The sequence below is a fragment of the Dipodomys merriami genome, unplaced genomic scaffold (assembly GCF_024711535.1).
Source record: "Dipodomys merriami isolate MVZ:Mamm:240054 unplaced genomic scaffold, mDipMer1.0.p SCAF_10, whole genome shotgun sequence".
In the NCBI taxonomy this organism is placed as follows: Eukaryota; Metazoa; Chordata; class Mammalia; order Rodentia; family Heteromyidae; genus Dipodomys; species Dipodomys merriami.
In genome coordinates, this window is record NW_027202271.1 from 6,387,871 (window position 1) to 6,400,411 (window position 12,541).

Sequence of the window (12,541 nt, forward strand, 5' to 3'; positions counted from 1 at the left end):
CTAAATGGAAGCCAGGCACTGGTGGCTCACTCCTGTAATCTTAGCTATACAGGAGGCTGAAATCTGAGCAGTGAGAAGCATGGAAGCTAGCTTGGGTAGGAAAGTTTATGAGACTCTTATCTCCAATGAGCCACCCAAAAGCTCAAGTGGTAGAATGGCACAAAGTGGTTGAGTACAAAAAAGCTCAGGGGATGGTTCCTAGGCCCTGAGTTCAAACCTCAGTACAGACACAAGAAAGTGGGGCTGAATTTAATTGCAGAACTATTTACTGACACTAAGTGTGTGGAAGAAATAAGTTAGGCACAGAAAGACAGAAGTGAATGTGTGTTGTATCTACCTATCACAAATCTAGTAATCTGGCTGGAGGAATGATGGCTCTCTTTCTGTACTGATGAGCAGTGCTGAATGGTTTTTCATTTAAGGTTGTTATGATTTTATGAGATGCTCCATGTAAAATAGCATTACAGTATCTAGTGGACATTATGAACTCAGTTGATATTAGATAAGTTATTACTATTAGATTTTAAATTATTGCTGTGCTTCTGGCTCTAAAAGTTCAAAAAAATCTGAGTACTTAAATTTATATCATGTCTACCTGTTTTCCCATTTATTCTATCTCAATTTTACCTTGACAGATAGTATATTACTTTTATCTAGCTTTATCCATGTACTTCCTAAGTGCTTTCTTCTTATTCAGTTATGTGGGTTCAATGTTCATCTCAGTGTGCTATCATTATAGTTTTTCCATATGCTTTGTTAGAATTTGTGTGTGTGTGTGTGTGTGTGTGTGTGTGTGTGTGTGTATGGCTGTCTGGCTGTCTGGCTGTCTGGTTGCCTGTCTGTCCTGGGACTTGAACTCAGGGTTTGTGTACTGTCCCTGAGCTTTTTCTGCTCAAGGTTAATTATCATTTAAGCTATGCTCCACTTTGGCCTTTTGTTGGCTAATTGGAGGTAAGAGTCTCATGGTCTTTTCTGCCTGGATTGGCTTTGAATTGCAGTCCTCAATGGCTCAAGTCATATAGTGCCAGCTTTGAGCCAAAAGGCTAAGCAAGAGCATGAGACCTAGAATTCAAGCCCCTCCCCCCTCCACATACACACAATTTAGAAGGTTACTGGGATAGACTTTACCTTAATTGTCTTCCCTTCCATCAACCTACCATTTTCTTTCATTTCCAAGTTTGTTAATAGCAGAATGCATACAGACTTCTGTCCTTGCCAGTCTGAATTAAAAGCAATGAAAGAAAACAGTCCACTAACAATTTAATTACTGCTCTCTCCTCTCTTGATTTTCATGACCCAGTGGTCCTCTACTTATTCACAAACATTCAAACCATTCATTTGTCCATCTCCTGTATAGTCTCTCTTTTCAAACTCTAAACTTTGATGCAAGATTCTTGGCTTAAAACTCTTCTCTTCATGAATGGGATTTGCCCATCACTAATACATCCTTGCCACACCAACAATAGCAACAATTAGGTTAACAATGCCAAGAGCTATGTAGCAGTTGTCATGTGCCAAATGTTTTCCTTATAAATCTTCCTATATTTGAACTCATTTAGAGTTGGATTTGTAGTATCATTTATCATTATCATTATGTATTGCTGAGAAACAAGAGAGTCACCAATCTCTGAGCAGATAACTCAAAGTATGAGTTAAACTCTCCTAATCTCTGAGTAATGCTTCTCTTTGAGTGTGTGTGTGTGTGTGTGTGTGTGTGTGTGTGTGTGTGTGTGTGTGTGTGTGTGTGTGTGTGTGTGTGTGTGTGTGTGTGTGTGTGTGTGTGTATACTGGGGCTTGAATTCAGGGCCTTGTGCTCTTGCTTGGCCCTTTTTTTGGTTCCAGTCCTGGGACTTGAACTTTCAACCAAGGCACTGTCACTGCGGTTTTTTTTTTTTTTTTGCTCAAGGCTTATTGTTCTACCACTTGAACCACAGCTTCACTGCTGGCTTTTTGGTGGTTCATTGGGGATAAGAGTCTCATGGCTTTTCCTGTCCAGGCTGGCTTCAAACTGTAATACTCAGACCTCAGCTTCCTGAGTAGTTAGGATTACGGGTGTGATCAATTGACACCTAGTGCCCTAGCTTTTTTGTAAAAGGTTAGTATTCTACCACTTAAGCCATACCTCCAGTTCTGACACCAGCCATCTTAAAATCACATATTCAGTACCAAAAGTGAGGGAAAGAAAGGTGAATTGTCATAATGCATATTCAATGCATAGTCTACAAAATTAAGACAATTGAGGGAAGGATTAAGGTTGGGCAGGATGGGGGAGAATGATGTATGGGGTGATATTGATCACAATACATTAAATTCCTATTCTACTTTGTTGAATGGCAACTCATTTGTACAACTACTTAAGGATAAAAATAAAAAATCTTAAATATTTAATAAAACTATTCTAATTAAAACATTAAAGCACAAATATTATTCTTAAAAAAGAAAGAGGAATTGTTTGGTGGCTAGGGATAAAAAGGGTGGATATAACCCATGGAAATAACATGTGGTCCATCATGGTACTTCTTGTTCCCATAATGTCTCAGGATCCTCCTCAAATGCTGCTTCTTCCCATAATTCCCTGGATGCCATTCAACCAATGAAAGGATCTGGCATAGTACATGCAGCAGCCATCTGTCAATCAGTGAAAAGGCCAGGGGAGGAGGTATAGGAGCATCCTTGCACTGTAAAACTGCCTCCCAGCATGCATGAGACCCTGGGTTTCATTCCTCAGCACCACAAAAGCAGAAAAAGCCAGAAGTGGTGTTGTGGCTTAAGTGGTAGGGTGCTAGCCCTGAGCTGAAGAACTGAGGGACAGTGCCCTGGCCCAGAGTTCAGGCCCCATGACTGACAAGAACAAACAAATAAACAAAAACCTACCTCCCCAGAGGATTCTACTGGACTCCTCTCTACAGCCTCTCTTGAAAAGGAGAATCTTGCTACTTTCCTTTCAGTTTTAAATGAACTTGTTATGTCTGCTTTAAACACTTTCCTCCCTTTTAATTCTCTAATGGACAGTGAAAGCTAATCTATTCTCCTAGATGGCATCAACAGGTTAAGACCATTTCAAAAGCAAGGGTAACATAGTCATTTTGAGCTTTCTGTTTGCTGGACCTTTCTGTTTGATGAATGATGGAACCATCATTTCATCATTCCTGCTTGACAGGTAAGGCCAGCTTCAGAGGTGTGCACCACTGTGGTCACCCAGAGCTCCATGTCCACAAAGGGCTTCACCCTTGCTTCATACTTTGCTGTTAATACCTTGAAAGCATTTATATTGCCTAGCTATTAATTAATTAATCAATGCTATATGAACTCAAGACTTATGTTCTTGCTTTAGTTTTGCTGTTCAAGGCTGGTGCGTGAGCATGCCTCCAATTCTGTCTTTTTGCTGATTAATTGGAAATAAATAAGTCTGTTGGATTTGTCAGCCCAGATTGGCTTCACACCATGATTCTCAGAACTCAACCTTTTGAGTAGCAGGGTTAGAGGTATGACCCTCCAGCTCATGGCCCACTTGGTAGATCTATGGTGAGAAGTAATGCTGCATTTTACTGCCAAGGGATAGACTTCAGGATCAAACCCTATTGGTTTGGTTTCATTTCTGTGATTTGCAAGTCTGTGTTCCTTAACCCTTCCAATTCTTGGTGATGAACTATTGTTAATGGAGATGACCTATTTGGAACTGATTTTTGCACAGAGTGAGAGATCTATATAGACTTTCAGGGATCATATTAACATGGATTTCATGAGATCACCATGTACTTAGCACAGTGCTTACTAGCACTCCACACATGTTAAAATGCGGGATCTTAATACAGAAAAATAATTAACACCTGGGTGATGTTGGTCATGTAACCCTAGCTACTCATGAGTCTGAGATCTAAGGATAAAAGCTTAAAGCTAGCCTGGGCAGAACAGCCCATGAGACTCTTATCTCCAATCAACCATCAAAAAACCTGAAGTGGAGCTATAGCACAAGTGGCAGAGCATCAAGTGAAGAAGCTAAGGGACAGTGCTCAGGTCCTTTGTTCATGCCCCAGTACTGGCAGGTGCGCGCACGTACGCACACACACACACACACACACACACACAATAATGAACTGTACAGGAGACAGAATTAATGGTGAACAAAATTAGTTGGTGAACATTTTATCTGTCTATACCTGGTTTTAACTGGTGGTAAGTTGTAAGCTCTTGTTTTCACCTACCAATAATCTTCCATCCCTTTTGATTTCAGTTCATTGGCAATCCTGGGATTCAGAGATGCGGATTGAAAGTAATTTCTTCGCTGGCACATTTCCCTGATGTGCTGGAGATGCTGTCCCTGGATGGTGCAGTAGACTCAGTGCTTCACACACTGCAGATGTATCCAGATGACCAAGGTCGGGAACATTTGAACTCAGGAGTTGAAATTGTTTCTTGTAGGCCATGAGCTGTCATTGATATATTTTCTTCAGTGTTGAAGTTTAAAACAATTAATTTTGTTACTTTTTTTTCTTTTATTCTAGAAGTTCAGTGTCTGGGTTTACAACTCTTAGGATGCTTGAGTACCAAGAAGAATATATGCATAGGAACTGGACACCTGCTGGCTAAGATTTTAGTGTCCAGTTTACAACGATTTAAAGATGTTCTTGAAGTGCAGATCATAGTACGTTCATTGTCTGCAATGGAATGTAGGAGTTTATATGGAATGCCTTCTTTCATCCTTCTTTCTTCCTTTCCTGCTTGCTTGCTGCTTGAACTTATTATTATGCTGGTCCTGGGGCTTGAATTCAGGGCTTTACAGCACATTCACCCAAGGCTGACACTCTACTACTAGAACTACACCTTCACTTCCAGTTTTTTCTTTTTTTTTTTTTTTTTGTGCTAGTCCTGGGCTTGAACTCAGAGCTTGAGCACTTTTTTTGCTCAAGGCTAATGCTGTACACTTGGGCCACAGCTCCACTTCAGGCTTTTTGGTGGCTAAATTGGAGATAAGAGTCTCATGGACTTTCCTGTCCAGGCTGGCCTTGAACCAGCTAGGATTTCAGGCATGAGTCACCAGCACCTGACTTTCTCTGTTAGTTTTTTATTATTACCATAAACATTTGTGATGATCAACTTATTAAAAAAAGAGGTCCTCAGATCTCAGCCTCCTGAGTAGCTAGGATTACAGGCATAACCGCTCAGTGCCTAGCTCAGTTTATTAGTAAAACAAATAGATTCTTTGAGTTTCTTCTTGGTCATGGGGTTTTGATTTTGCTGTTCTAGAGCTTGAACTCAGAGCTTTGCACTTACTCATGTGGTGCTCTACTATATGAGCCTCACCTCCAACCTGGCATTTTGTTGGTTAATTGGAGATGAAGTTGCTTAAACTTTTTTGCCCTATCTGGCTGTGAATTTGATCCTTAGATCTCAGCCTTCTGTATAGCTAGGATTATAGGCATGGGCCACCGGCTTCTGGCTTTTGGTTCTGTTTTTTTTAATTTTTATTTATTTTTACTGTGAAAATACTGTACAGAGGTGTTACATGGGCAAGATAATGAGTACATTTCTTATCAAGCATTGTAGCCTCCTCCTTTGTTTCCCCTTCCTATCCCTTCCCATCCTCCCCCCACCCCCTCTTGGTTATGTTTTTTAAATTATTATTTCATTAATGAAATTTGTATATTCAACAAACCATACTAAAAAATCTAAATGGCACACTTGACTAGAAATAAAATTTTGCATAATCTTTGTATGGATATTATCAGTAAGGGAGAAAATTCATTTAAGTTGTCTTTTAAATTATAAAATGCTGTATATAAAATATTCTTAGATTTAAATCAACAATGCATTTTATACTATGCTTTTTATAAAGTGTCTTGTGCTAGACTGAGTAAAGCTACAGCAATGATTAAAAACAGTATAATGAATGGTTTTTTTTTGTAGGTGTGGAAAAATTAACAATTACTCTGGATTAATTTACCCACACATAAGTTTTAGGATTTCTGTAGTAAAGGTTTTCAGGATCTCTGTTGTAGAGGTTATTACACTAATAAGAGCTGGATAGTGGCTTAGTCTGGCCTGCCAACACATTTTATTTGGCTGATTCAGTGTTTAAAAGTTCTTTCATTGCCAGGAGCTGGTAGCTCATACTTACAATCCTAGCTATTCAGGAGCCTGCATCTGAGGATTATGGTTTGAAGTCAGCATAGGCAAGAAAATCTGTGAGACTATTTATTATATCCAATAAATAACACACACACACTCTCTCTCTCTCTCTCTCTCTCTCTCTCTCTCTCTCTCTCTCTCTCTCTCTCTCTCTCTCTCTCTCACACACACACACACACACACACACACACACACACACAAGTTGTGAAGCTATGGCTCAAGTAGTAGAGTGCCAGCCTTGAGTAAAAAAGCTGAGGGGGCTGGGAAGGTGGCTCAGTGGTAGAGCGCTTGCCTTGCGTGCATGAGGCCCTGGGTTTGATTCCTCAGCACCACATAAGCAAAAAGAAAAAAAGCCAGAAGTGGCACTGTGGCTCAAGTGGTAGAGCGCTAGCCTTGAGCTGAAGAGCTGAGGGACAGCGCCCAGGCCCAGAGTTCAGGCCCCATGACCAGACCAAAAAAAAAAAAAAAAAAAAAGCAGAGGGAAGTGCCCAGGCCCTGAATTCAAAACCCAGTACCACCACAGACAGACAGACAGACACACCATACACACAAATCCATTCATGTTCCTTCTATGTATTTGAATCATTGGCTTAGCAAAAGCCCTTGAGTTTGTAGGAATTTCTGCTCTAGAGGCCGTGGACCAATAGTCTTTTAGATATGCAAAACTTAGGACCACTAGTAGCAGATACTTAGCATCTTAAAGGCTGAAAATAATAATTATAATATTTAGACATCTGTATTTATGTTGCAGTAGAGGCTATGCTGTGCTGAAAGGTTTAGTGATCTTTAGTGAGTTAAATACTAAAGTCAAGAGTCTCATCTTTCTTCTAGACTCTGGTGCCTCATGCTTATAATATTAGCTACTCAAGAGGCTAAGATCTGAGAATGAAGGTTCAAAGGCAGGCCAGGAAAAAAACGTCAGTGAGACTCTTATCTCCAATTAACCACAGAAAAACTGTAAGTGGTTCAAGTGGTAGCCTTGACTGAAAAGCTAAAGGCCAGTGTGCAAGCCGTGAGTTCAAGCCCCATATATGATAGTAATATATTTTTAAAAAAACAAAGCAACAAAATAATTACTCATTGGCCTGTTTTGATAAGTAGGTCTGTCGTTCAAATGGGCAATAACTAGCTTTCAATCAATAGGTACAGCTTTACATAGGGGTTTTTAAAGAACAGGTTAATTTTTGTTTTGTTTTGCTTGGGAATAGTTTGTTAACTAGTGCTTTATCTGTGTTTCTAAAGAGTCAGGAGTATCTACAGGATGATTTCAAGTACAGACTCAACAAGTACATGCACTTGCTTCAGTGAGCCTTCTATGTATGAACTATACACAAAGTGTCTGCTTTATACTACTTATTCTTTTATGCCCATCAAATTGCATATATTGTTCATATTTTTGGTTATGCTTCCAGGGATTTCAGACAATCTTGGCCATTCTGGACTTGTCAGAACCCTTTTCTAAGCTGCTCTTGCACCATTCATTTGAGTCCGTAATATTCCATCAGATGTCTTTGGGCATCACGGAACCAAAGGGCCCACAGGTACAGTATAACTCCCCGGTTGGCCAAAGGTGATGCATTGAGCTAGCTTTCATCCTCATTTCCATTCTTTGTAGTTTCTCAATCTCTGTTGCAAATGTTTTGCAAAACTGGTGATGGACCCCGAGTTAAAAAGTATGATGTTACAAAGAGCCTGTGATCAGAATAATAGCATCATGGTAGAATGCTTGCTTCTCCTGGGAGCGGATGCCAATCAAGCCAAGGAGGCAACCTCTTTAATTTGTCAGGTAAATAATGCTCCTGACCTTACTTTACCTTGTTTTACTGTTCTTTGCTTCTGCCGTTGTATATCTATCTCTTTTGTGTGTGTGTGTGTGTGTGTGTGTGTGTGTGTGTGTGTGTGTGTGTGTGTGTGTGTGTGTGTGCGCGCGCGCGCGCCAGTGCTGGGGTTTGAACTCAGAGCCTAAGAACTCCCTAAGCACCTCACTGGTGCTCTCTCACTTGAGTTGCAGCCCCACTTCCAACCTTTTGCTGGTTAATTGGAGATAAGAATCTCTCAGATTTGCCTGCGTAGGCTGGCTTTGAACCTTGATCCTCATATCTCAGTCTCCTGCGTAGCTAGGATTATAGGCATGGGCCACCAATGCCCAGCCTTATATGTAGTGATTAATATACATTATTAAATAATCAGCAAGGTCCACATGTTTCAGTAACTTTTTTTTTTTGGTTGGTCCTGGGGCTTGAACTCTGGGCACTGTCCCTGAGTCTCTTTGTCCTCAAGGTTAGCACTCTGCCACTTGAGCAGCAGCCAACCTCTGGATTTTTCAGTGATTAATTGGACCTAAAGAGTCTCACAGACTTTCTTGCCTGGGCTGGCTTCAAACTATGATCCTCAGATCTCAAGCTTCCTGAGTAGGTACCCAACAGTACTTATTTTAAAAAGACCTATTTAAATTTCATTTTCTACTTTCAGTTTTAAACTTCAGCTAATACCAATTGGTAATCAACATAAAAAGAAACAAAACTTGTAACTCATTTTCATGAATGATTAAAATTATGAATTACAGTTGCATAAATCATCAAATTACTTAGATTAAGTTAAAATGTGTTTAAGCATGCATTGACTATAGTTTCTTTTCATGATTAATGCCAATTAAACTCTTTCCCTCAATCATTTCATAAGCTTCTTTTGGTGTGTATATGTGCCTATTACTACCCTACAACTTAAACTCAAGCCTGGTTGCTATCCCTTAGCTTTTTCACTCAAGGCTGGTGCTCTTCCACTTGAGTCACACCTCTACTTCTGTTCTCTTTTCTCTAATAGGTCTGTGAGAAAGAGAGCAGCCCTAAATTGGTGGAGCTGCTGCTGAATAGCGGGTCCCGTGAACAGGATGTACGGAAAGCGCTGATGATCAGCGTGCAGAAGGGTGACAGCCACATCATCAGCTTGCTCTTAAGGAGGCTGGCCCTGGACCTGGCCAACAACAGCATCTGCCTGGGAGGGTTTGGTATAGGAAAAATTGAACCTTCTTGGCTGGCTCCTTTATTTCCAGATAAGATATCCAATTTAAGGAAACAAACAAGTAAGTACCAGAAGAATACTTTGTACATGTCTCGTCCTCCTCTCTCCTTTTCCTCCTCCTCCTCTTCTTCTACCTCCTCCTCCTCCTTCTCTGTTTCCTTCTCCTTCTTCTCTCTTTTTTTCCTCTCTCCTCCATACTACTCCTCTTCCTTCTCCTCCTTGTTCATCTTGTCAATACTAGGGCTTGAACTCAGCGCCTGTGTACTGTCTCTGAGCTTTTTTTTTTTTTTTAGCTAAAGTCTAACATTCTGCCACTTGATCCACAGATCCACTTCTGGCTTTTTTGGTTCTTAATTGGAAATAAAGCGTCTTACAGACTTTCCTGTCCCAGCTTGCTTTGAACTGTAATCCTCAGATCTCAGCCTCTTGAGTAGCTAGGGTTATAGGCATGAACCACTGAGGTCTGGCAGTATTATTACTATATTATTATTTTGAGTGCTGAGGATTGAACCCAGAGCTTGGTGCATGCTAGGCAAGTGCTCAACCTCAAATCAACTGTAATGATACTTATTGTATTACATAATTATATACCTGAGGTGTTTTTACTCATGGCTGGTGCCCTCTACCACTTGAGCCATCATTTCATGTTCAGCTTTGTGCTGGTTATTTGGAAATAAGAGTCTCTCAGATTTGTTTGCCTGGTCTGGCTTTAATCCTTGCTTTCCAGATATTTGCCTTCTGATAGCTCTGATTATGAGCTTGAGCCCTTGGCAGCTGAAATTAAATTGTCTTCTTTTGAAGGCATTTGACAATATCCTTAGCATTTCCAGGATAGATAGAGACATCCTTTAAAAAATTTTAAGTGTTAAAACTGACACACTACCAGTTACAAGTGACTCACGCTTGTCATCTTAGCTATTCAGGAGGCAGAGACTTAGAGGATTGCAGTTCAAAGCTAACCCAAGACAGAGAAGTCCACAAGACTCCATCTCCAAAATACCCAGCAAAAAACAGGGCTAGAAGTGTGGCTTAAGCCTGAGAGCTCCATCATTGAACAAATAAACTGAACAAGTGTTGTGGCTCTGAGCTCAAACCCTAAGATTGCCAACAAGCAAACAGAAAACGAAACTGATATTTAAAAATTGTACACATTAAGACATATATTCTCAATGTGTACAGGAAGCTTATAAATTAAGAAGTTTTATGTTATAGCAAAAGATTAGTTGTAAACACTGTTTTCCCCTAATAGCCATATTAAAAAATATCACAATAAATCCCCTAAGTCCATCACATACACAGGCTCTACAAGAGGGTATGGTCCCAAATGGAAGTTCAACATTCCTTGTATTCTCTTTATTTATTTATATATTTTCATGACAATCCTGGGTGTATGCCTGTGGTGTATTTCCCTTGCACAATTAGCTAACACTTTAACAAAATGAAAACATTGGGTTTTTTTTTTCAGAGGAGGATAGGGAAGAGAAGGGGGACAGATAAAGACAGTAAGCAACAATGAAAAATACAATCATAATATTTAATGTACATATGTGAAACTTAATGGGATGGGTAGGGTTCGGAGAGATGGGAGAGAATGATGGAAGGGGTGACATTGATCAAGATGCCTTGTATTCATAAACGAATATGTTGAATTGAAATCTCTTTGTTCAGCTATTTAAAGATATAATAATACAGGGGTGGCAATGTGGCTTAGTGCTGGAATGCTTGCCTAGCATGCATGAAGCCCTGGGTTGATTCCTCAGTACCACATAAACAGAAAAAAGCCAGAAATGACGCTGTGGCTCAAGTGATAGAGTACTATCCTTGAGCAAAAGAAGCTCAGGGACAGTGCCCAGGCCCTGAGTTCAAGCCCCAGGACTGGCCAAAAAAATAAAAAAGATATAATAGTATAGAAAGAAAATCAATCTACCATCAGATAGTTATTCTTAGTACTGTCTGTTATTGTAAAGTGACTTTGGAAGGAAGAATGTAAAACTCTCTAGAAGCATGAGAACAAAAATACCTTTGGAAAGGCAAGTGTTTCTTTTTTATTCCTGTTCATTCCTAAGTGGCTGGCCTGTCTCTTTTTAGACATGGGTTCTATGCTAGCAAGGATGGTCCTCAGGCACCAGATGAGAAGCACTGTGGAGGAAGGAGCAGCTGCAGGGAGTGATGAAAATTTCTCTGAAGATGTACTGGATAAGCTCAGTGAATGGACTTTCATTCCAGATTCTTCCATGGACAGCGTGTTTGGTCAAAGTGATGATCTGGATAGTGAAGGTATTTATTATCAAACATAGTACCCTTTATAGTTCACACACACACACATGGGCATGGAACAATTACTACTAATTAATTAATACTAATTCCCACCAAAGCATAGGGAAAAACTTGAGTAAGAAATGCATTCATTCATGGACATAGGCTTTCTAACTCCAGTTGAGACTGTGGCTCCAGAAAAGGAGTCTCTGGCCTTTCTACTGTGATTCGGTGTTCTTCGTTCACAGGAAGGATCACACTGCAAACACTGATATTGTTTGGTATTGTCTAGAATTTTCTATGGTTGGGTCAGTGTCATTATCTTGACACAGTGATGCCAGCCTTGCCAGAAAATGTAGGTAAAGGCTGTGATAGTACTTGGAAAGTGGGAAGGACTGACTAAAATCTTTTATTTTTACATTTATTGTGGCCAACATAATAAGAGTAATTTTTTTGTGTGAGCCAGTCTTGGGCTTGAACTCAGGACCTGGTCTCTGTCCTTAAGCATTTTTGCTCAAGGCTAACAGTCTATACAACTTGAGCCACAGCTCCACTTTCAGGTTTTTGGTGGTTAACTGGAGATAAGAGTATTATGGACTTTCCTGTCTGGGCTGGCTTCAAATGACCATCCTCAGATCTCAGCTTCCTTAGTTGCTAGTATGATAGGTGTGACACACTGGTATCTATGTAGTGTCAATAATATAAATATTTAAACAGCTTACTTGACATAATTTAAAAAACAATATGTTAAGATATAGAACAATAGTGATTATGAGTGACATATTTAGTACAATGAATCTTTTTTTTTCTTTTTTTGTGGGGGGGTCCGGTTGTGGGGCCTGAACTCTGGGCCTGGGTGCTGTCCCTCAGCTCTTCAGCTCAAGGCTAGCGCTCTACCACTTGAGCCACAGCACCACTTCCGGCTTTTTTCTTTTTGCTTATGTGGTGCTGAGGAATCAAACCCAGGGCCTCATACATGCAAGGCAAGTGCTCTACCACTGAGCCACCCTCCTGGCCCTACAATGAATCTGGATAAATGACTTTTGTTGGCTTTTGGTAGTCCTGAGGTTTTGAACTCAGGACCTCATACTTCCTAAATGAGAAGTATTAACACAGAGCCATACCTCCAGCCCTG

The 12,541-nt window shown here is 40.2% G+C and overlaps 1 protein-coding gene across 1 annotated transcript in view; it reads left to right on the forward strand.

Annotated features, from left to right (window-relative positions):
• Lrrk2 (leucine rich repeat kinase 2) overlaps positions 1–12,541 on the forward strand; it is a 138,154-nt gene that overhangs the window by 50,889 nt on the left and 74,724 nt on the right. The window contains exons 15-20 of the mRNA XM_070038884.1: positions 4,235–4,379; positions 4,506–4,645; positions 7,542–7,670; positions 7,745–7,915; positions 8,953–9,211; positions 11,239–11,427. Coding sequence (XP_069894985.1) covers positions 4,235–4,379; positions 4,506–4,645; positions 7,542–7,670; positions 7,745–7,915; positions 8,953–9,211; positions 11,239–11,427 — 1,033 coding nt within the window. The remainder of the gene's footprint in view (positions 1–4,234; positions 4,380–4,505; positions 4,646–7,541; positions 7,671–7,744; positions 7,916–8,952; positions 9,212–11,238; positions 11,428–12,541) is intronic.